This window comes from Rhineura floridana, chromosome 10, assembly GCF_030035675.1.
Source record: "Rhineura floridana isolate rRhiFlo1 chromosome 10, rRhiFlo1.hap2, whole genome shotgun sequence".
Lineage (NCBI taxonomy): Eukaryota > Metazoa > Chordata > Lepidosauria > Squamata > Rhineuridae > Rhineura > Rhineura floridana.
Genome location: NC_084489.1, coordinates 89,469,209 through 89,490,255, shown reverse-complemented (window position 1 = coordinate 89,490,255; position 21,047 = coordinate 89,469,209). Strand labels below are relative to the sequence as shown.

The 21,047-nt window shown below is 42.8% G+C and overlaps 1 protein-coding gene across 2 annotated transcripts in view; it reads left to right on the top strand.

Moving 5' to 3' along the window:
• SMARCC1 (SWI/SNF related, matrix associated, actin dependent regulator of chromatin subfamily c member 1) overlaps window positions 1–21,047 on the top strand; it is a 135,161-nt gene that overhangs the window by 15,317 nt on the left and 98,797 nt on the right. For both annotated transcript variants that reach the window (XM_061586163.1, XM_061586162.1), the window contains exons 2-8: window positions 3,697–3,816; window positions 5,747–5,832; window positions 7,256–7,337; window positions 9,236–9,328; window positions 11,547–11,616; window positions 19,426–19,495; window positions 20,729–20,804. In XM_061586163.1, coding sequence (XP_061442147.1) covers window positions 3,697–3,816; window positions 5,747–5,832; window positions 7,256–7,337; window positions 9,236–9,328; window positions 11,547–11,616; window positions 19,426–19,495; window positions 20,729–20,804 — 597 coding nt within the window. The remainder of the gene's footprint in view (window positions 1–3,696; window positions 3,817–5,746; window positions 5,833–7,255; window positions 7,338–9,235; window positions 9,329–11,546; window positions 11,617–19,425; window positions 19,496–20,728; window positions 20,805–21,047) is intronic.

The window sequence follows — 21,047 nt, the reverse complement described above, 5'->3', positions numbered from 1 at the left end:
TACCGACGAGCGGCTCGGGCTTGCAGGAATAGCGTAAGGAAAGCTAAAACCCAGAATGAGCTGAGGCTGGCGAGGGAAGCGAGGAACAACAAAAAGGGGTTTTTCAGATATGTTCGAAGCAAGAGAAAGACCAAGGAAACGGTAGGACTGCTGCTCAGTGAGGATGGCAAAATGTTGACAGATAACAAGGAAAAGGCAGAACTGCTCCACGCCTATTTTGCCTCCGTTTTCTCCCAAAAAGGGAACAGTGTGCAACCTTGCATCGGTAGCAATCTCAGTAAGGGGTCGGGATTGCAGTTCAAGATTGATAAGGAGATAGTCAGGAAATACCTAGTTAACCTAAATGAGTTCAAATCTCCAGGGCCTGATGAACTGCATCCCAGAGTATTGAAGGAACTTGCTGATGTACTCTCGGAACCTCTTGCCATCATCTTTGAGAAATCCTGGAGAACGGGAGAGGTGCCGGAGGATTGGAGACGGGCAAACGTCATCCCGCTCTTTAAAAAGGGTAAAAAAGAAGATCCGGGGAATTACAGGCCGGTCAGTCTGACTTCAATACCGGGAAGAGTCCATTGGCAACTATCTAGATGACAATGCTGTGATTAGTAGGAGCCAGCATGGGTTTGTCAAGAAAAAATCCTGTCAAACTAATCTCATCTCTTTTTTTGATCGGGTCACTAGCCTAGTAGATGGTGGAAGTGCTGTAGATGTCATCTATCTAGATTTCAGCAAAGCGTTTGACAAAGTCCCCCACAACCTTTTGATTAGCAAACTGGTCAAATGCGGACTAGATGGAAATACTGTCAGGTGGATTCACAACTGGTTGGAAAACCGTACTCAAAGAGTGGTCGTCGGTGGCTCTGCTTCGGACTGGAAGGAGGTTTCGAGTGGAGTGCCACAGGGTTCTGTCCTGGGGCCAATTATCTTCAACATTTTTATCAGTGACTTAGATGATGAGGTGGAGGGAAGCCTTATGAAGTTTGCGGATGATATGAAACTGGGAGGGATAGCTAACACAATGGAAGACAGGAATAAAATCCAAAGGGACCTGGATAGACTAGAAAACTGGGCTGAAATTAATAAAATGAAATTCAATAAAGACAAATGCAAGATTCTGCATTTAGGCCACAAAAACAAAATGCACGGGTACAGAATGGGAAATACCCGGCTTAGCAGTAGTGCGTGTGAGAAGGACCTTGGAATTGTAGTGGATCGCAAGTTGAACATGACCCAGCATTGTGATGCTGCGGCAAAAAAGGCAAACGCGGTTTTGGGCTGCATAAACAGAGCTATAGTTTCCAGGTCGAGGGAAGTAATAGTCCCACTATATTCTGCATTAGTCAGGCCTCATCTGGAATACTGCGTTCAGTTCTGGGTGCCTCATTTTAAGAAAGATATAGACAAGTTAGAGCGGGTTCAGAAGAGGGCGACGAGGATGATAGCCTGTCCCGTCCAGAGCCGAAAGAATGAGGCTGGAGTGTGTGTGCAAGTAAATCTCGTTTTATTAGAGTAATGGATACATCAAAGGTATTGCACTTCATAGGAAACCCTACGCTAACTCACTAGAGCCCCTAACTATACTCTAGACATGCTCTGCAGCGTGTGAAGGAAGTTGACTCAACGATCCCCCACTGGGAGCGGCAGGCTTATATAGGAAATGTTTTCGAACGTAATCTCTTGACTCCTTCATAATTCCTGTCTTTGCCCTGTCCGTTTCTCTGGTGAAGAGAGGGCTGAGGGGTGACATGATTACACTCTTTAAGTACCTGAAGGGCTGTCACATAGAGCAGGGTACAGATTTGTTCTCTGCTGCCCCAGAGGGTAGGACTAGGTCTAATGGTTTTAAGTTGCAGGAGCGTAGATTCAGATTGGACATTAGAAGGAACTTCTTGACAGTAAGGGCGGTTCGGCAATGGAACCGACTGCCTAGGGAGGTGGTGGGATCCCCTTCGCTGGATGTCTTCAAGCAGAGGCTGGACAGCTATCTGCGGGAGATGCTCTAGCTGTGGATTTCCTGCTGTGAGCAGGGAGTTGGACTCGATGGCCTACAAGGCCCCTTCCAACTCTATGATTCTATGAAGAACTTTGATATGACTAGTCCTCATTCTCCCTTTTGTGTACCTTCGTCTGTCTCTGTATCTCTCCCTCCCTACCATCACAGGGGTGGCAGTATTGCTCTCCCCCCCCCAAATATGTCCCCAGCACATAACTCCCCTGGCCTATATCTAACAAAACACTAGAGAGCAGATAACATTCAAGCAAATACAATGTTGCACAGCAAATAATTAATGTCAGGGGACCTCAGACCAGGAGACACTTACACTATAAATATTTCAGGCTTGACTCGCCCAGCTGTTACGCAGAAGGTCCCAAGCCCAATCCTTAATGGCATCTCCAGATAGGGCTGGGAATGTCTCCTGAATGATAAGAGGCACTCAAAATCAGTGAGAAGTCCCAGATGCTTTGCCTCTGAAGCTCTGCACAATGTCATGTGCAAGATAATTGCCCTCAGCTTGCTTCCTCCATGCTTGCCAAGGGACTCGGCCGCCTTGCCAATAAGCCCACAAAAATCAAAAGCCTGTAGTTTTATTTTTACTAGTCTGCTTTTTTCTCATAAGAGGGGCTGGCAGACCCATTTTTATGAGTGAAAAGGAGACTAGTAAGAAAATGTGCAAGCTTGGATCCTGTGCAGAGTGCAGTGGGGGGGGGATTCCCCTCTGTTCCCAGCTTAGAAATGTAGGGGAATGCCAGAGGGATGGAGGGAATGGGAGAGGCAGTTCTCTTGGCTTAGAGAGAGGGTGCTTTGCTTTCTTCATGCCCATCATAGAACGCGGACACAATTTGCCGCTGGACGCAGGAGAGTAAAGCTCAGTGGCTGATAAGCATAAGTAATGTCTGGCTAGCTAAAACTTGTGAGTCCCTGTTGAGTAGTATTTCTTTTACACATCCATCAATGTACATGGTGGTGCTGGGTTCCTGGGCAAAAGATGTAGCCGCTTTTAAATTGTGACAGTCATTAATGGGATGATGGAGGGAAGGGATGTGAGAGGCTGCTGGAATTCGGGATATTGTGAGCAAATGCCATTACACAGACTTTGTTGTTATTGGGTGTGAAGACTGGAGATGTCAAGCAAGGCCTCAATGGGAAGAGATTGAGGATGAGTTAATTTGTGGAATGTCCGCACAAATGTACACTTCTTTTTTCGTACAAGGTCATGCATTTACATTTGCACAGTGGATTAAAAAACAGTGATCCCGATCCTCTGTAGCAAATGGATAACAGTTTTATCCTTCATTAGATGCTGTTTATAAGAAGAAGTACATACTATATAAATGGAGCACGCTTAATGCTTGGCTCTAACAGTGTGTGCTTTGTTTAGTACTGGACACAGAGTAAGGCTGTCCTTACCAGTAAGGCATGTATGGTATGTGTTTGCATTTAAGGTACTGAAAGCTAATCATTAAAACCACCTTAAAAGAACTTGGCTGATTTAAAAAATCTAAGGGACAGCTACTTTTTCAATACCTACTTACTAACTTGTGTTGCAAAATAACTCTGAGAGCCAGGATTAAAAAGCCAAAAACATGGCACAAATGAACCTTGAATTGTGATGTTGAAGTTGCTATAACTTGTGAGTGACTTTCGAAACGAGTGTGAGAATGCAAAAGTTGATTTGGGAACTGTTTGCTTTTCAGTATGTTCAAGCAGATGCTCCTAGCAATAAGACCCTGGCGGGACTTGTGGTGCAGCTACTGCAGTTTCAGGAAGATGCCTTCGGAAAACATGTCGCCAATCCTGCCTTCACAAAATTTCCTGTGAGTATATAAAATGCTCTTGCAATCTTTCTTCATCTGCTGTGTTTGCACCGTACTTCATTCTAAGCAAATAGATCTATAGCTGCTTCTAAAGAAGCTGCCCAGATTTAGAGAGGGAGGTTTTATTTGAACCCAGTCGCTCCCAAGAAATAAAAGGGTTCCTGCTGTTTCACTTGGGGTTGGAAATTAGGCCTGGTGCCAGTAGGCGGCCAGGTGGGGCATGGGCCGAAGGGCCCCCATGGCTCAGAAGGGCCCCTGCTAATTGTATAGGCTGGGAGGGTGGGGCTTCTGCTGCAAGACCCGATGCTGGTGTGGATTGCATAGTAGAAGCACCATCTTCGCAGGCCTCACCCCCTTGCAGCTGGCACGGGCTTAAATAGGTCCAGCTGCACCGCATTGCCGTGTCAGCATGCTGCCATGACACGTGCACATGCTTGTAATCACCCAAGATGGTGGTATGGGGTTGCCGACCCTGACATCATCTTGGGTGATGGCAGGTGTGTGCCTACAGCACGCTAGCATAGCAGTGCAGGAGGTGGGGTGGCTGGCCTTATTTAAGCCCGTGCCAGCTGCATGGGGCGGGTGTTGGGAAGCATCGCAACCCTGTGCCCATGGGCCAACTCATGACTGGTGCCAGCCGTGTCAGAAATACAAGTCCATGAATTTAGCTTTTCACTCTCTGTAATCTTTGTGCAATAAAATGTACTAATACTGGGGGGTGAAATCTACTAACAATGCTGTAGGGTGGATTAAGGAAATATTTATCAGAGTAGGGTTGTGTTTGGAGACTCTAGCAGATGCAGGGGAAGCATGCAGGGGAACCCAATGTTGTGTGTGGTTCAAGCCATTTAGGACTTTATAGGCAATTGCCAGAATTTTGAATTGTGATCCAAATCATAACTTCAGAGTGGCAGACTTAATCATTGACTTAACTTAAATGCATGGATTTAAATTTAGCCTTTTCTGTCTGTCTTCATGATTTAAATTAAATAGGTCTTCCTTGAAGTTTACAGTAGGATTTCCCTTCATTTTGTGCCTGTTAGACTACGGTGCGGGGGCAACTTGAGAGACTACATCTTTTACATACACCTCCGACAACAGGGATAGCACACCAAGGATAACGCAGGGGGCTGACGAGTCCTCGAGGACCCTTGCTTGGTGCTTATGAATTTCTTTGGGACCCTGACAACTGTTGTTTGGGTCCATGTCATTAGCTCCTAGTTGGTTGTGCTGATTTTCCTGCCTTTATTCTCTCACTCCATCCCCATCTAAAGAGAGTGGGAGAATAAAGGCAGGATCCAGATTCACCACCTTAGAAGTTTCTTGTTACAAACAGGCTAAAGGAAGGAAGGCTATTTTATCCCATTTATTTTTTTAACAGTCTGCTTTCAGTTTTCTCTTGCATCTAGTGATGGGCTTAGAGCTTTTTTCTGTGGTTATAAAGCATTGTTTCATAATGTTAAATAGTAGTTAACCTTGTTTAATAAATAATTGTTCACATGCACTTTGAGAATTGTTTCACAGCACCACGTGGCCCCTGTTAAATTTCTCACTACAGCTTTGCAGTGCTGCGAATTTTCAAATAGTGTACCCTTTTAAGTTTTTAGATCTGTGTGAGTTTTAAGGACATTGGTTTTGTTTGTAGGCCTTGTGGATGTGGGGAAACCAATTAAGCATGAAAGCAGTGTACTCAAATACTGAATCAGTGTGCAGGGCCCAGCTAGTAACTTGACATCTCTTACAACTTGGAGCGGTGAAAGGTGGGGAGACATAAGAGAGCAGTGAGGTGTATATTTTTAAGTTTGGGCCTGGCAGTACTTTGATTTGTGTAAGTGGCTGCTTGGACCATTTGCTGTTGGATAACCTGCTGCTTGCTTCTGCATTATGATAGTGAGGGTAAGAATATCATCTTGGGACTTTCTCCATTTAGGCAAAGTGCTTCATGGATTTCAAAGCTGGAGGAACGTTATGTCACATTCTTGGTGCTGCTTACAAGTATAAAAATGAGCAAGGATGGTGAGTCATCTTGTTCTTTTCCACATAATTTTATTTATTTATTTATTATTTAATTTGTATCCCACCCTTCCTCCCAGCAGGAGCCCAGGGTGGCAAACAAAGCGCTAAAAACACTATAAAACATCATAAAAACAGATCTTAAAATACATTAAAACAAAACAGAGTTAAAAACATTTTAAAAAATAACTTTAAAAAAGGGTTAAAAACATTATTAAAAAACATATTAAGCAATACTAACACAGACGCAGACTGAATTCCCAAATATTGCCTAAACGTGTGTGTTTGGCATTCTCTCTGTTAGTTTTAGGTGGGCAAATGAAAATGATTTTATTTCAAAGAACTTGTAGTTAACTCAGGTTTTTCACTGGAAAGTTGATTATTTTTATTCTTGACTGTAGTTATGTTGTTGTATTGCAGTAAAATGGGTTGGGTCCAGAGATAAGCATAAAAAGCTGGAAAAGTCCATTTTTTCTCACTGCCGGGGGAGAGTGCATGTGTAAGTGTTAGGGCTGTGGAGTCGGTACGCCAAACCTTCAACTCTGACTCCGACCCCTCTATTTTTCTACTGTCCAACTCTGACTCCAACTCTATTTTTCTACTCTCCGACTCCACCCAAAATTGCTTCTTGTCAATCAAAATTTATTTGGAAGTCGGAGTTGGTACATTTCTTCCGACTCCTCCCAAAATTGCTTCTGACTCCACAGCTCCGACTCCACAGCCCTGGTAAGTGTGTGCATGGTTGCACTGTTTGTCTGGCGCTATGATAGTTTCTCTAGCTTTGCAAATGTGCCTACAGGCCCAAAAAGGTTGGCAACACTCATAAACAGAAGGTATTTTGTATGGCACTCTTGGATTATGCCTGATTTGGAATCTACATTAAAATTGTAACAGATTTAATATTTTGTGTGTTGGCAACATGTCAAAGGTTTCAACCATGTGTCTTTTCTAAAAAAAGGTATATCATTCTCTCCTGATTTTTGATCTGGAAGGATCCCAAAGGCATCTTGCTTAAAATAATCATCTATAATTCCATTAGGGCTGCTTATTTTCTTTTTAACAGCTTATGTTTTGGGCAACACATCTGCCTCCCACCCACCTAACTGTGGCTGTTCTTATTGCCTTCCATTTATTGCCTGGCTGCATTTTCCTTACTCACCCTTCACTCCCTGTTATATTGGTGGTCCTTGGTGTCCTACAGCCTAAATGCTCCTTACATAATATTTTCTGATGGAGTAGTTGGGAAAATGCATTGCCTTATCACATAGGCAGAACCATCACAGCCTCTTTCTCTGTGTGGACTGTTGCTTTATAATTATTACGACCTAGATAGCTCTAATTCCACATAATGCTGTACTGAATTGGACCAAACAAGCCTAAAGATTTATAGCTATTCTGAGTACTATTCAAATGTTTTTCTTGGCAGGCGCAGATTTGACTTGCAGAATCCTTCCCGAATGGATCGAAATGTAGAAATGTTTATGAATATTGAAAAGACACTGGTGCAGGTAAGAATTCTGTTAATAATTTATTGTCTTCAGTGTGAAAATATATTTCTAGCTTTAAGGTTTGTTGTGAATGTGATCCACTTAGCAATTTCAGGCCTATCTGTGAACATTTGTAGAAATTACATTTGTAGCCTGCTGTCATATTGTCCTATTAACAATAGAGATTAGCAGGTGAAGAACAGGAAGAATGTGCTTGTAGTTAAGAGTTCAAGAAAGGAATCAAGCAACTATTTTAATTTATAAAAAACAGTTACTTATAGAACCATAAATTGGCACCAAGTTATCTAGTCTTAGTTTTGTTCACCTTCACAATAACCCTGTGAGGTAGATCACTTACGTTTGGGATACTGAAGCAGAGCAAGTGAGATTTTCCTGGAGCCACAGGGCAAAGGTGCCAGGTCCATGCTAGCAATCGATTATTCTTGCAAAATGCAGATCTTCAGTTACTGTCATGATAATCTTGAAGAGTGAGCCTCAAAATCAGTAGAAGTTACTCTTCAAAATATACTGCAAAGGAAATATTGACAAACAAAACCATAAATGGTGATCAGACAATTCCCTTTTTTAAAAAGGATACTTCACCAGTAATTATGCTGGACTCTGATGATGATTCATCTGCTGGGATGTCCCCATTACAAACTTAAGTTAAGAACTGAGAGTAACATTCTGTTTAGCTAACTAACTGCTTGGTATGTATACCTGAGAGTCAGGTACCTTTTAGTTCACCTTGACAAAGTTTCTGTAATGTGAGAACTTGCAAATCCTACCAGCAGAAATTGGCCCTATGAAAAATTTGGCTGGGATCCAAAGAGATATTTCAGCTGTGCTCACACGGTTACGCATGTCCAGTGTGATTTTTGACTTGGAATAGCAGATCCCCATTCCTTATGAGAGCCTGCTTTTTAAGGCTCCTTGGTTTCATAAGTGGCTTGACACAGGAGACTGCTGTTGCAGAAATATAAACCCCAAAGCCCTTTGGGTATTGAATTTGTTGTGCTGTTCTTTGGAAGCTTACTATCATTAGTCTTGCTCTTGGAACATTAAATATATATTTACTTCTAAACTATGGCAGATAATATTGCCACCTTGGTTGTAGGAATCATGAGATGTTAACCATGGTGGACTGAGCACTAGCGTGGAATAAATCAGCCTAGTATGTGGTTACACGTAGGTATGTTAAAGCTCTTGATTCTTCTGGGTGTTCTCAGTTGAGACGTAGCTACTTTTGGTGTCCCCGTGCGCAGCAGTGGCAGCTGAATAGTTGCGCAGTGGGGAGAAAGTAGGCAGAGAAGTTTTTTCTCCCTCTCTCATAATACTAGAACCCAGGGCCACCTAATAAAGCTGAATGGTCAGAGATTCAGTACAGACAAAAATAAGTACTTTTTCAAATAGCAAGTAGTTAAAACTATGGGATCTGCTTACACAAGATGAATTGGTGGCCACCAAGTAAGTGCTAAATGGGGGTTAGACCAAATTCCATGGAGCAGGGCAAATCTGTAAGGCTTCTAGTCATGGTGGCAGCGTGACGTCTCCAGGATCAAAGGCAGCATGCCCCTCAGGATCATGTGCTGGGGAGCAACAGTTGGAGAGGGTTATTGCTCACGTGTCATGCTTGTGAGCTTCCTAGTTGGCCATTGTAGGAAATAGGGTCCTAAACTAGACAGGCCTTTGCTGTAATCTAGCAGGCTATTCTTATGTTATTTTCTTCCTTGATGGTAGCCTTCTATATTAGTAGTGCTCCAATGGGAGGAAAAATAGCACTGAGTCCAAATCATCAGGAAAAGAGTCTCTCTGGCTCCTGGATAAGGGCTGTGTGTGTAGAGGATTGTCTCAGTTGTATCAATGATCCCTGTGCTCATAGCATTTGCTTTTTTTAATGCCTTAATTTTCTCTTCCAGAATAACTGTCTGAGTAGACCAACCATCTACCTCGTTCCAGAAATTGAGCTGAAGTTGGCTAATAAGCTAAAGGACATTGTCAAACGTCACCAGGTATCAGGCATAAAGTGTCAGATCATACATTTAGTATGTTTCATGCCAAATGTGTATCTAGAAAATTGGGAAAGGGGTTCAATAGTTGAGGAATATAATCACTTCAGCCTGGGTTTTTTAAAAATTATAGGATACGTTTTAGGCTCTAGCTAAGCTCTAGCTAAGGTATGAAGAACCTGTGACCCTACATATGTTGTTGTACTTCAATGCCCATCAATCCCAGCCAGCATGGCCAATGGCCAGAAGTGATGGGAGTTGTAATTCAGTAACATTTGCAGGGCCATAGGTTTGCATTTTCTTCTCTAGCTAATAGAACTTTCTGAAGGAGATGGTCCCTTGCTTGACCTGATGGTGTAGACATGGCTGTATGCCTTTGGCCAGGAAATTAAAATGTATTCTTTGTTCACCTGCAAAATGATTGTAATATTTCCATTTTACATGTATCTTGTCCCTGTGAAAAACCTCGACATAGTGTGTGTGTTCACAGGTGCAGTATGATCCTTTCTGAGTATAAGACTGGGATCTTCTTTTTGTGAAGTGTCTGTTAGTGATTTTGTGTTTATTGCTGCCTTCTAACCTGAGGTCCCTCTTGCTGTAGAGTGGACTGCCATAACGGGGGGAGGTGCTTGCTGCTTTTCCTCCTTAGCTCTTCCTCTCCGAGAAAGCAAATGGGTGGGCAAGAATATGACTGAAGCAAAGAGAAGCAGTTGCTTGCTCGCCTGACAGTGGCTGCTTCTGCTCTTTGCTGTTGCTGGAAAGGGGCTCCTGAGGACATCTTGTCCAGTGGTGTCATAAACCTGGAGCAAGCACTGGTCTGCTTCTTGTCATAATGGCAAATTCCAGTCCTTATGCCTTGTTAAGGGTGGGTAGCAGAATATCCATTTAGTCTAAAATGATAACATTCAGTGAAAAGGGCCCTGATAGAGGTATAAAAAATACTCTTGTTCTGTCAGGTGTAAGAAGCAGCGTATTAAATTGGCGGCACAATAAAATGTTTGTAAGAGCCAGCTGGAAAAGAACCCCCAAAACAGGAGTCTTATTTTTATGTTGTTTGCCAAAGTTGATAGCAACTTACAAAACCCCATAAGTAATGAAAAAACTGGCTATAACTACTAAATCAAATTTGCCATTAAAAGGAGTAGGAAATCTGAGTTGCAAATGATGCTTACCAGACAAATTAACTGATGTGTCAGAAATCTAATGTGGGCATTAAGGCTGGGATCAGCACTACATGATGTTCCCAGTTCATTTGCCCAGTTGAATTAACAGATGAATATCCTGTATGCCAAAACAGGCAGCAAGCGATTTAGGCCAGTAGTTTCCTAACTTTTTTCCCCCCACACAGACCGCTTGAAAATTGCTGAGGGTCTCGGGGGACCACTTAATTTTTTTTTCTGCCTGCTGTAGCAATTGTAATGCACTGTACTAGATGCTGTATGATTTTTAATTGTATTTTATTACTACTTTTAGTTTTTATATTTCATTTTATTTTATGACAATTTGAATTCCATAGAATTGATATTGTAAGTACTCTTCACAGACATGCCACGGACCACCTGAATGAAGCCACAGACCACAGTTCAGGCTATTCTTTCACTTTTACTAACTGCTGAAAATTTCAGGGTTTTTCCTTGTTAATCAGAAATCTTTTCATAGGATTGAAAGATGGGATAGACATAACATAAAGACCAGGAACTGTCAGTGGGCACTGCTCCCCAGAGGTGATGCCGTGTCCCAGATTTGCACAAACATAGCTTCTGCTTTAACTGAGGTGACTGAGACTTGCATTTAGTGTGAATAATAGAAAGAGATAATTTTAGCTTTGTGTAAGCTCCTTGACCAATTTATATTTCATAAGAGAGCTATTTGAATAATACAGGATGAGTAAGGAAAATAATATGCCGACAGAATTGCTATACAGACATGGAACTATATACTGAGCTGTAATGCTTATTTATTTATTATGTATATATCCTGCCCTTCCTCCCAGAATTTATTGATGAATTACTCATAAAACAACTTTCAGGTGAGCTGCTGTTATTCCCATAGTTCAGATGAGGCACTGGGGCCAAGAGATTGCTTGTTCAGTCCATCCAGCGTCAAATTGTGCCCAGACTCCATATCTGGCATGTTCCTGTGAAAGGAAGGCAATTGTTGATGCAAGAAATTTATTCCTCTGCATATTTCAGACGTAATATCTGTCTTTGTTTTGTCCTAGGGCACCGTCACAGATGAAAAGTCTAAAGCCACCCACCATATTTATCCTGTTCCTACTTCATTGGATGAAGGTATAACACATTAAATATTTTATAATTTAAGTTTAAGCTTAAGTGAGTCATGTTTATGGTCTTTGGGCTAAAATGTGAAAAATGTATTATAAATAAATGAAATATTTTGTATCAGTTCCTTTGGTCTTGTGACATAAAAATTAAGATTTCTAAAATGATAATACAGGGATGTTCTGTAGAGTGGGAAACATTTACTTATCCATTACAAAAATGAGGATCACATGGATATTTTGGTCAACATAGCTTTTTTCATTCCGATTTCTGATGTGGAAAATGCAAAAATGGTTTTTGAACATTACCTGGGAAAAACATGGGCAAATAAGTTGCTAAGCTTCAGAGTTCTGAGGTTTATACTGAACTTTATGCTGTCAGTGTACACAGTACTTTATGGAAAACTAACAAGCAGAAAGGACAGGTCCCTGCTCACACAGCTTATGGTTTTATTTTTGACAGTGGAGGAGAGAAAGGTCAAAGGTAGTGGAATGAATTGAGCAAATGTAATTAGATGCACTTAGGTTTGGTTTTGATTGGGTATGACAGGTGAGGTGTTAGGTATCACAGAAAAGGTGGATTTTTAAGAGCTATTTGAAGAGTGAGTAAAATGTCACCACACTGCTGATCTGAGAGGAAGATTCAAGTATAAAAGACTACAAGGGAGAACAGGGTGGATTCAGTAATTTATTATTTATTTATTTGATTTATATCCTGCCCCTCCTCCCAGCAGGAGCCCAGGGCAGCAATTAGTATCTATCCAATGAGCAGTGCCTTTCAGAGTAGTAATTAGAATGGCATATGTCTTTAGATGTCCTGCCTTTCACATGAAGAAATGTCATGCTAAGCCATAGTTTGTTTTAAACCATGGCATAATTGTGAATGTCCTATTGCTGCCCATGGGTGCTGCATGCAACATAGATAACTTATAATGCCGCTTGTCGTGCAAACCCAGATCATGGTTTGTTGGTTTGAAATGAACCATGAGTAGTAACCGATCTGAAAAAATTCCCATCCAGGACAGACCATACCTGCAATTCTGAGACTTTAGAACCACCTACCAAGAGTACCTCCATCCTGTCAAGTTTCCTTTTCACCTTATTGGTCCTTTTCCAGGCCATTATTGCCTCCAGACACCGGTTCAGCACCTGCACAGCCTCACTTGGTTCTTCCTGATATGGAGAAACAGAGCTGCGTGTCATCTATCTATTAGTGACATCCTCCTTCAGATCCCCTATTGCTCCCATCCACTTCATATAGATCCGCAGCATAACTGCTATGGGCCCCCCCAACACTACTAACTGAAAATAGCCCTGTAGCTAGGAGCAGAACCACTGTTTCGCCATCCCTCCAACTCCTTACCCACTTAGACACTACAGAAGGTTTCTGTGGTCATTGGTGCCAGAAACCACCAAGACATCAAGGAGAATTCACAAGGTTGCACTCGCCCTGTCTCTCACACAATGCAGGCCATCGACCAAGGTGGCCAAGGCTGTTTCAGTGCCAGAACTGGGCCCAAAGCCAAATTGAAATAGATCCAGATAACCTGCTTTATCCAAACACATCTGACATTTCACAGCCACTCCCTTCTCAAGCACTTTGCCTGAGAAGGGGATATTTGTGATTGGGTGGTAGTTAACACAAACCTCAGGGTCCAGGGAGGGACCTTTAAGGAGGGGGAGCACAACTGGCTCTTTGAGGGCCACCAGTACTACCCCCTCCTGCATTAGCCATTTACCGCTCCTAGGACCCAACCAATCAACCATTTCCAGCTAGTTTTTACAAGCCAAGGTGGTCGTGGATCAGAGGAACAGGTGGTTGGCTGAGCTTCTTCAAGCACCTTGTTCATTTCCTCAGATCTCAGAAGCTGGAATTGATTCCATACAATATGACTAGACGGTGTGGATGCCTCCTCTAGAACTATACCAATGGTGCCATCAAGGTTAGAGTGAATACAAGCAACTTAGTCTTCGCTTTGTCATAGCAGACCTCTGACGGTTCACATATTCTGAACTGTGGGCCAGGATTCACCAGCCTGTTCACCACTCTAAAGAGCTCTGCTGAGTGGCCACTTGAAGACACAAATGGTGGCATAGAAGTGAGCTTTCTTTCACCATCATCACCACACACAGTTGTGTGCTCTAACCTCTGCTTGGTCATATTGTTGCCCTTCCTGCTTCATTGCCTGAAGCTCCCCGAGGAACCACAATGTTGTTCTGGCTCTGCGGTGCTGGAAAGGGCACTTAGGAGTGATCTGCTCAGTGGCCCTTTCTAGCTGAGCATCCCATAGAGAGCCCAGGGCTTTAACCAGGAGCGCCAGCCAAGAGCATTCAGGAGTCCCTCAGATTCCATGTCTACTGGAGGGGACCATCTTAATTGATCCCCCACCCCTACAGGAGGGAACCAAACCTCACCAGGAAATGGTCCATCTGTAACAAAGGGGTTATTCTAACCACCACCCCAATCTACTGAACCAATTCCAGTCTGTTTTGGAGCAACACTAGATGGCAGTATTTATCTGTGGAGAGCCTTGAGCCCTCTTGCTTCTTCGGCCTCACTGTGTATGTGCTTTGCATTTTGATGATGATGTGTACTGAATTTTCTAGTGTGCTTTATTTGTTATGATCTGTTTTCCAGTGTGTTTTTATTGAATCTGAAACTGTTTAAACAGAGTGATTACCTGCTGGAAAAGTTTGAATGAAATTCATATAACTGCTAAAGTAGCTTCTTGTGCTGGTGGTCTTTTATTCTGGTCACCCATTCATGTTATCCTGCATAGGCACAAAGCAGTGCATGAGGGAAGCAGGCTTGTCCGTGTGCGCATGTACCATCCTCCTGTGTGTTGGGGGTCAGAGTTTTTCTGGCTGAGCATGTTCTAATTGAAAGAGATAAGTTCTTTACCCCATTCAGTACGAAAAGGAAGAGCCACCCTCTTTGCTGTTCCATGCCTTTAGATATATATATACTCGATCTGGGCAGCTTTCTCTGTGTTCATATGTTATTTTAAAACATCCCTTTTTTTTTCATTGCCTAGTCACTTTTTTTTAAAGTTCTTCTTGCGACAGTCCTTGCTAATACTTCCTTAAAATTAGTAAAGTACAAAAGAAGAGTCAAAGGGCCACCTAGTCTAGCATCCTGTTCTCACAGTGCCCAACCAGATGCCCATTTTGGGAAGCCTGCAAGCAGGGCCTGAGCACAAGAGCAGCACTCTCTCCTCTTGTGGTTCCCGGCAGCTGGTATACAGAAGCAGGCTGCCTCTGACAGTGGAGGCAAGACATAGCCATGATGGCTAGCCTTATTCTCTATGAATTTATTTATTGTATTTATATACTGCCCCATAGCCGAAGCTCTCTGGGTGGTTTACAGTAACTAAAAACAAATACAATTTAAAATACATCTTTAAAAAAACAATTTAAAACATAATTTAAAAATTTAAAACAATATAAAACACATGCTAAAATGCCTGGGAGAAGAGGAAAGTCCTGACCTGGCGCTGAAAAGCTAACAGTGTTGGTGCCAAGCGCACCTCGTCAGAAAAACCATTCCATAATTTGGGGGCCACCACTGAGAAGGCCCTCTCCCTTGTTGCCATTCTCCGAGCTTCCCTCAGAGTAGGCACCCGGAGGAGGGCCTTTGATCTTGAACGTAGTGTACGGGTGGGTTTGTATGGGAAGAGGCCTTCCATCAGGTCCCAAGACGTGTAAGGCTTTATAAGTTGAAACCAGCACCTTGAATTGAGCTCGGAAACATACAGGCAGCCAGTGGAAGCAGGCCAGAATTGGTTTTATATGTTTGGACCATCTGGTTGCTGTTACCAATCTGGCCACTGCATTTTGCACAAGCTGCAGTTTCCGAACTGTCATCAAAGGCAGCCCCACATAGAGTGCATTGCAGTAATCTAGCTTGGAGGTTACCAGAGCATGGGCAACTGAAGCCAGGTTATCCCTTTGTAATGCTTTGTAATTGCCATCCAGGTTGGTGACCATTACTATTACTTATGGGAGTGAATAGAATAGATTTGCATAGCAAATCTGTCCTATCATGCAGGGTATGTAAAAGAGCTTGTGATTTCGAAGTCTGTTAGCGGAGGAGCTGCTTGCTGCTGCAGCCTGCTCTCTTGGTGATGACAGGCACATTCATGCAGCAGTCTAGACTCTTATGAGATCTGCTCCACCTTGAAATTCTGCCATGTCAGCCTGCTCCTCCCTCAGGGGAGGATAATATTTCTCACTTCAAAAATAGCATTTCATCTTCCTGGGAGTAAAGTATCACTTGAAAGCTGTGTTCTCTTTCCTTCATCTGGAAGAAAGCACAATGCGTTTGAGCAAGACTGAATGTAGGTTACAAAAACAACCAAGACATATAAAAAGAGTTGTGCAGGGTGTCCAGAGGTCATACTGATGGGAGCAGCTGTGGGGGGCTGGCTGCTCTGTGTTGTTGAGGCTGCTTCTGCTCTGGTGGTCAGGCTGAGGAAGTTGGGGGGCAGCGGGGAGAAGGCGTTTTAATGGAGGAAACGAGGGAGGGAGGAATCACGCTAGGGGCTAGGACCCAGGACCCAAAATGGGGTTACATGCTTGGAAGCAGGCTTGATGCAATAGGTGCTGCTTGTGTGTTGTAGTTCTTCCACCCCACCCTCCAAGCTCTCCATGACCTGTCACTCAACCCCCCAGGCAGCATGAATCTCAGCATCTCTGCTACCCCAGCACCACACCCCTTATGTAACCAACCAATCACTGCGTGAGGGCCTCCTGCAGTTACCATCTTATCAGGAGGTCCATGTTCTGCACAACATAGGAAAATGGAAATGGACTGCCTTCAAGTCGATTCCGACTTATGGTGGCCCTCTGAACAGGATTTTCATGGTAAGCGGTATTCAGAGGGGGTTTACCATTGCCTCCCTCTGAGGCTGAGAAGCAGTGACTGGCCCAAGGTCACCCAGTGAGCTTCATGGCTGCGTGGGGATTCGAACCCTGCTCTCCCAGGTCGTAGTCCAGCACTCTAACCACTACACCACACTGGCTCTCGCACAACATAGGAAGTGGACCTTTAGTGTTGTGGCACCGACCCTTTGGAATTCCCTCCCCTTAACTGTTAGGCAGGCACCAGCTGTGTTATCCTTTCGGCGTCTACTGAAGACCTTCCTCTGTCAACAAACATTTTAAGTAGTGGCTTTATCCCAGTCTGTGTCTGTATTGGAATTGCTTTTTAAGAAATTTTTAACTTTTTTTTAAAAAAAGATTTTTCTAAAGATGTTTTGCTTTATCACAAAAGCAACATGCATTCAGTCTGACTTTATTTCCCCACCATTTTTGTAATGAATTAAAAAATGATAGGGCTGAGATTTAATAGTAGTTTCACTGGTGTAATGAGAGCTGCTGGGGGCACTTTGAGGACCATCACCTTTGCTGTAATTGTGTGTAGTGCTACATAACAGAGAGAATTCTTGAAAACAATACAGGAGGCTTTTGGGGCTGTATCGCACCCTGGTGGTCATGTGTCATAAACCTGGACAGAATGCCAGTATTCTTTCTAGCTGCACAGATGTGATGTTCTCTGAGCTTTTTTCTCTTTTTTTGCCCTAGTCTGGGGTCACTCTGGGGTCAGTGGGGCTGTGCATGGGGTGAATAAAGACCTGGGATGGAAAGGAAGTTTATGAGGTGCAGCACAAAAATAAATTAGGCGTTATGAGCTTCAGAAATAAAGGGCACAGGCAATGTACAGAGTGCAACTCCTGTTCCAGTGAGGATTCTCTGTATTTAATGAGATGATTCTGCAATACAGCAGTATTCCCCCCCTTTTTAGTGATTGCTACTTATAAAGACAACTTAATAAGCTTATCAAGGAGTTAATGAACTCAGATGTTTGGGAAACCCTGGTCTTGATCCATCCCAGTTATGTTTCAGGTCTTGTTTAGGATGGGAAACTGCCTTGGTCACTGTGTGGCTGAAAGAGGGGCAGGGGGAGTGTGATCCTATTTATTTTCTTGGAACCTTTGGCTGCTTTCAATCCCATAGACCAGCCTTTCCCAACCAGTGTGCCTCCAGATGTTGTTGGACCACAACTCCCATCAGCCTCAGCCAGCATCGTTTCTCATCTCAAGGATGCTGGTTCTGGCTCTGGCTCTGCCTTTGAAAATGGGCAGTTGTGCCCAAACAACTGAATCCTGCACGTGACAACAAATTCACATGGCGCACTCTCACCCGATACCAGGAAGCAACAGAAACCAGCTTTATTCAAGGCTCATCATCATTTAGGCAGCTGTGCTCTGCTTACTGAGAGCCAGCTTGGTATAGTGGTTAAGGCAGCCTTTCCCAACCAGTGTGCCTCCAGAGGTTGTTGGACCACAACTCCCATCAGCCTCAGCCAGCATTGCCAATGGTCAGGAAAGATGGGAGTTGTGGTCCAACAACATCTGGAGGCACACCGGTTGAAAAAGTCTGCTTTAGACTATAGTCTGTGGATATCTGTCTGTATTGGGTGTTGGATACAGTGTTGTAGTGCTTTTGCTCCTACTTGGATGGTTAGTTCCAGAACATGATGCTGGGCATTTATTGCTCTACTCATTGGCAACTATGCTGTGGGAATCAATAAGACTCTTAATTATTCCCCATGCTATTAAACATCCATATGAAACTGGAGGCTATCCAGTGATGGGGGCTAAGGTGTCACCATCATGTGGACACATTTCCCCTAGAGGATCAGGCTTAAAGTTAGAGGCTGCACTTGGATCCAGCGCTGTCACAAGTAGCTATGGCGGCTAGAAGTGCCATTTATGTGCTTCAGCTGAGATGCCAACAGACACCTACATTCCCTGGGTAGAGATCACCCTGATATAGTTACCCATCCTCTGGTCATCTCTTGTTTGGGTTATTGCAATGTGTTATGTGGGCTCCTACTGGAAGGAAGGGCAGGATATAAATCTAATAAATAAATTATAATAAAAGTATACATAGAGCTGCCTTTGAAAATGGTCAGTCTTTAAGGCCCTACAAAGCTTGGGGCTAGGTTACCTGAAGGATATCCTCATCCCATATATTACTACCTGGATCTTAAGATAATCTTTTGAAGCCCTTCTCCAATGCCCCTGCCAAATGCAGTGCAGTGGGTGCTACCAGACAAGACTTTTTCAGTGGCGGCACCCTCGTTGTGGAAAGTCATCCCCAGGGAGACTTGCCCACCGCCTGGGTTACAGTATTTTCGATGCCAAGTGATTTATTTTCTCAGGTTTTCCAACGTTAAAACCTTTTAATGACTTCTAAATCTTTTGTATTTTGAAGTTTTAAGATCTGTTAAATTTTTGGTGCTGCTGTGAACTTTGTTGTTTGGATGCTACCCTCTGTTCCTTGTTCTACACTTCATTACACATTATTGTTTAACTTTTGTATTTAATTGTACTTAACATTTAGTGTAAGTCCGTCCCCCCTGGGAAACGTTTTGTTTTTGGAGAGTGGGTAAATGCTATAAATAAAATAACCAATCAATAAATGTCAAATCTCCTGGTTTTTAAAACCTACATCCTCTTTTGTTCTGTGCTGCTGCATCTCTCCTCTTCTTCCTCCCCCCAGTGACACAGCTCTTACCCAGATGCTGAGAAATGGGAGACTCAAATCTCAGCAGCAGTCACCTTGCCAATTCTTCATTGCAGTTTATTGTGAACCTTTTGTAGATGGACATTTCATTAAGAAAATGAATCTCCAGCCCAGCCTCCTGTTAACCTTTCTTGGCATGACAAAAGTGCATGTTCTTATACTTGTAAGGCTGGAATAGTTTTATAACTGATCACTTTCTGACCCTCACAGCATTTGTTTTCTTTTGTAGAAGAGTGGCTTAGACCTGTGATGAAAAAAGACAAGCAGGTTCTTGTGCATTGGGGCTATTATCCGGACAGGTAATGACAAGGACTGAAAGGCACGCGCCCATTTTTGAAATACTGCCTCCTTGCTTATCAGATGGGAGAAGTTCTGTCCCTAGTGTTTGAAATTCAAGGTTACTGCCTGTACTGATGTTTGTCCAAAAAACAGACCCTGTGGCCCTTATAAAAGGCCATCCATTGTTAGAGCAGTGAAATATCCTCACCTTGGTTCAGAAGTAACACCAAACCGTTGTTTGCACTAACTGTAGTTTAGTCTCCGAATCCTGGTTTGTGCAGTTTCCATTGCCCTTACCTTCCTTGATAATCCATAGATGCTATCCCACACAGCAGCCCAAGTGCGCTCCGACATAACCAACCACTGTTTCCTAAACCATGGTATGCAAACTGTTCAAACTTGGTTTGATCTTGGTTTGATGGCCATTTGCAAACCATGGTTTTGTTCCAGGCAATACAACAAACCATGGGTTTAGATTTGCAAGTAATGTTTTGACATTATGTCTGAACCGTTTTCTATTGACAGAAGCAAATATACAGAAGTGATGACCTTGAGAAATCCATACCCAAAATCATAACACATTCCTTCGTCATAACTGGTTGGAAGCTACCATCTGTTACGCAGTGTACATCCTTTTATAAGCATGTATTTGGTTTATTCTGAGACAGTGGTTGAATCCTTTGCTCTATAATTGCTTTGTTTTGTTTATCTTTTTTATTTAGTTTTTTAGGAGGTTTTGTTGAATGGCGTTGTGTTTTTATTTTTATGTAAACAGTTTAGAGATTTTGTTATATTAAGCAACATACTTTTTAAATAGAATAATTGCTGGCCCCTTTGAGGAAGCGAATAGCTGTTCCCTTGAAGTGGTAGCTAAGGAGGTGTTTTACTTAAGTTCTGAATGTCTGGTGTCTTGCCCAAAGATACATTTTGGCACTGAATCTGCTGCTTCATGACACCTATTTCAACACTCTGACCCCAATTTTCATGCAGTCTGACACATTTTCTTGTAGGGGTTTTTTGAATATGTGGATACCTGGAACAGTAAGCATACCTTCTTTTAAAGAAATGAGTGTAAATTGATTTCTGCAGCTTCAGTATAGCCTGCGTCTTTTCCTAGTGGAAATGATAGTTTTAGAAAAACTACAGTGACTGTGATGCAAAATCTATTGACGCTTACATTGTGGCAATGGAATCATGATTGAACTACCTGAGGAATCAATTCACACATCATTGCTTTTTGATTTTTCTTTAAGCTATGACACTTGGGTTCATGCTACTGATATAGATGCTGAAATTGAAGACCCTCCAATTCCAGAGAAGCCATGGAAAGTGAGTATTTGCTCTTCTCAGAATTGCCGTGAAGTCATTTCACAGCATTCCATTCCCAGGGGTAAATGTCTTTGTGAAAGAATAGAGTATGTTATTCCACACATGCTAAGTAAAAGAAAAAGGTGGCAAGCACCAGATCTAGAGTTACAGTAGAGAAAGCACTTCTGTTATTAAGCCAGCCACATCAGGAAAATAATTCTTCCAATGGGAAGAGGTGAAGCAGGAAACGCTCCCTGTTTTGAT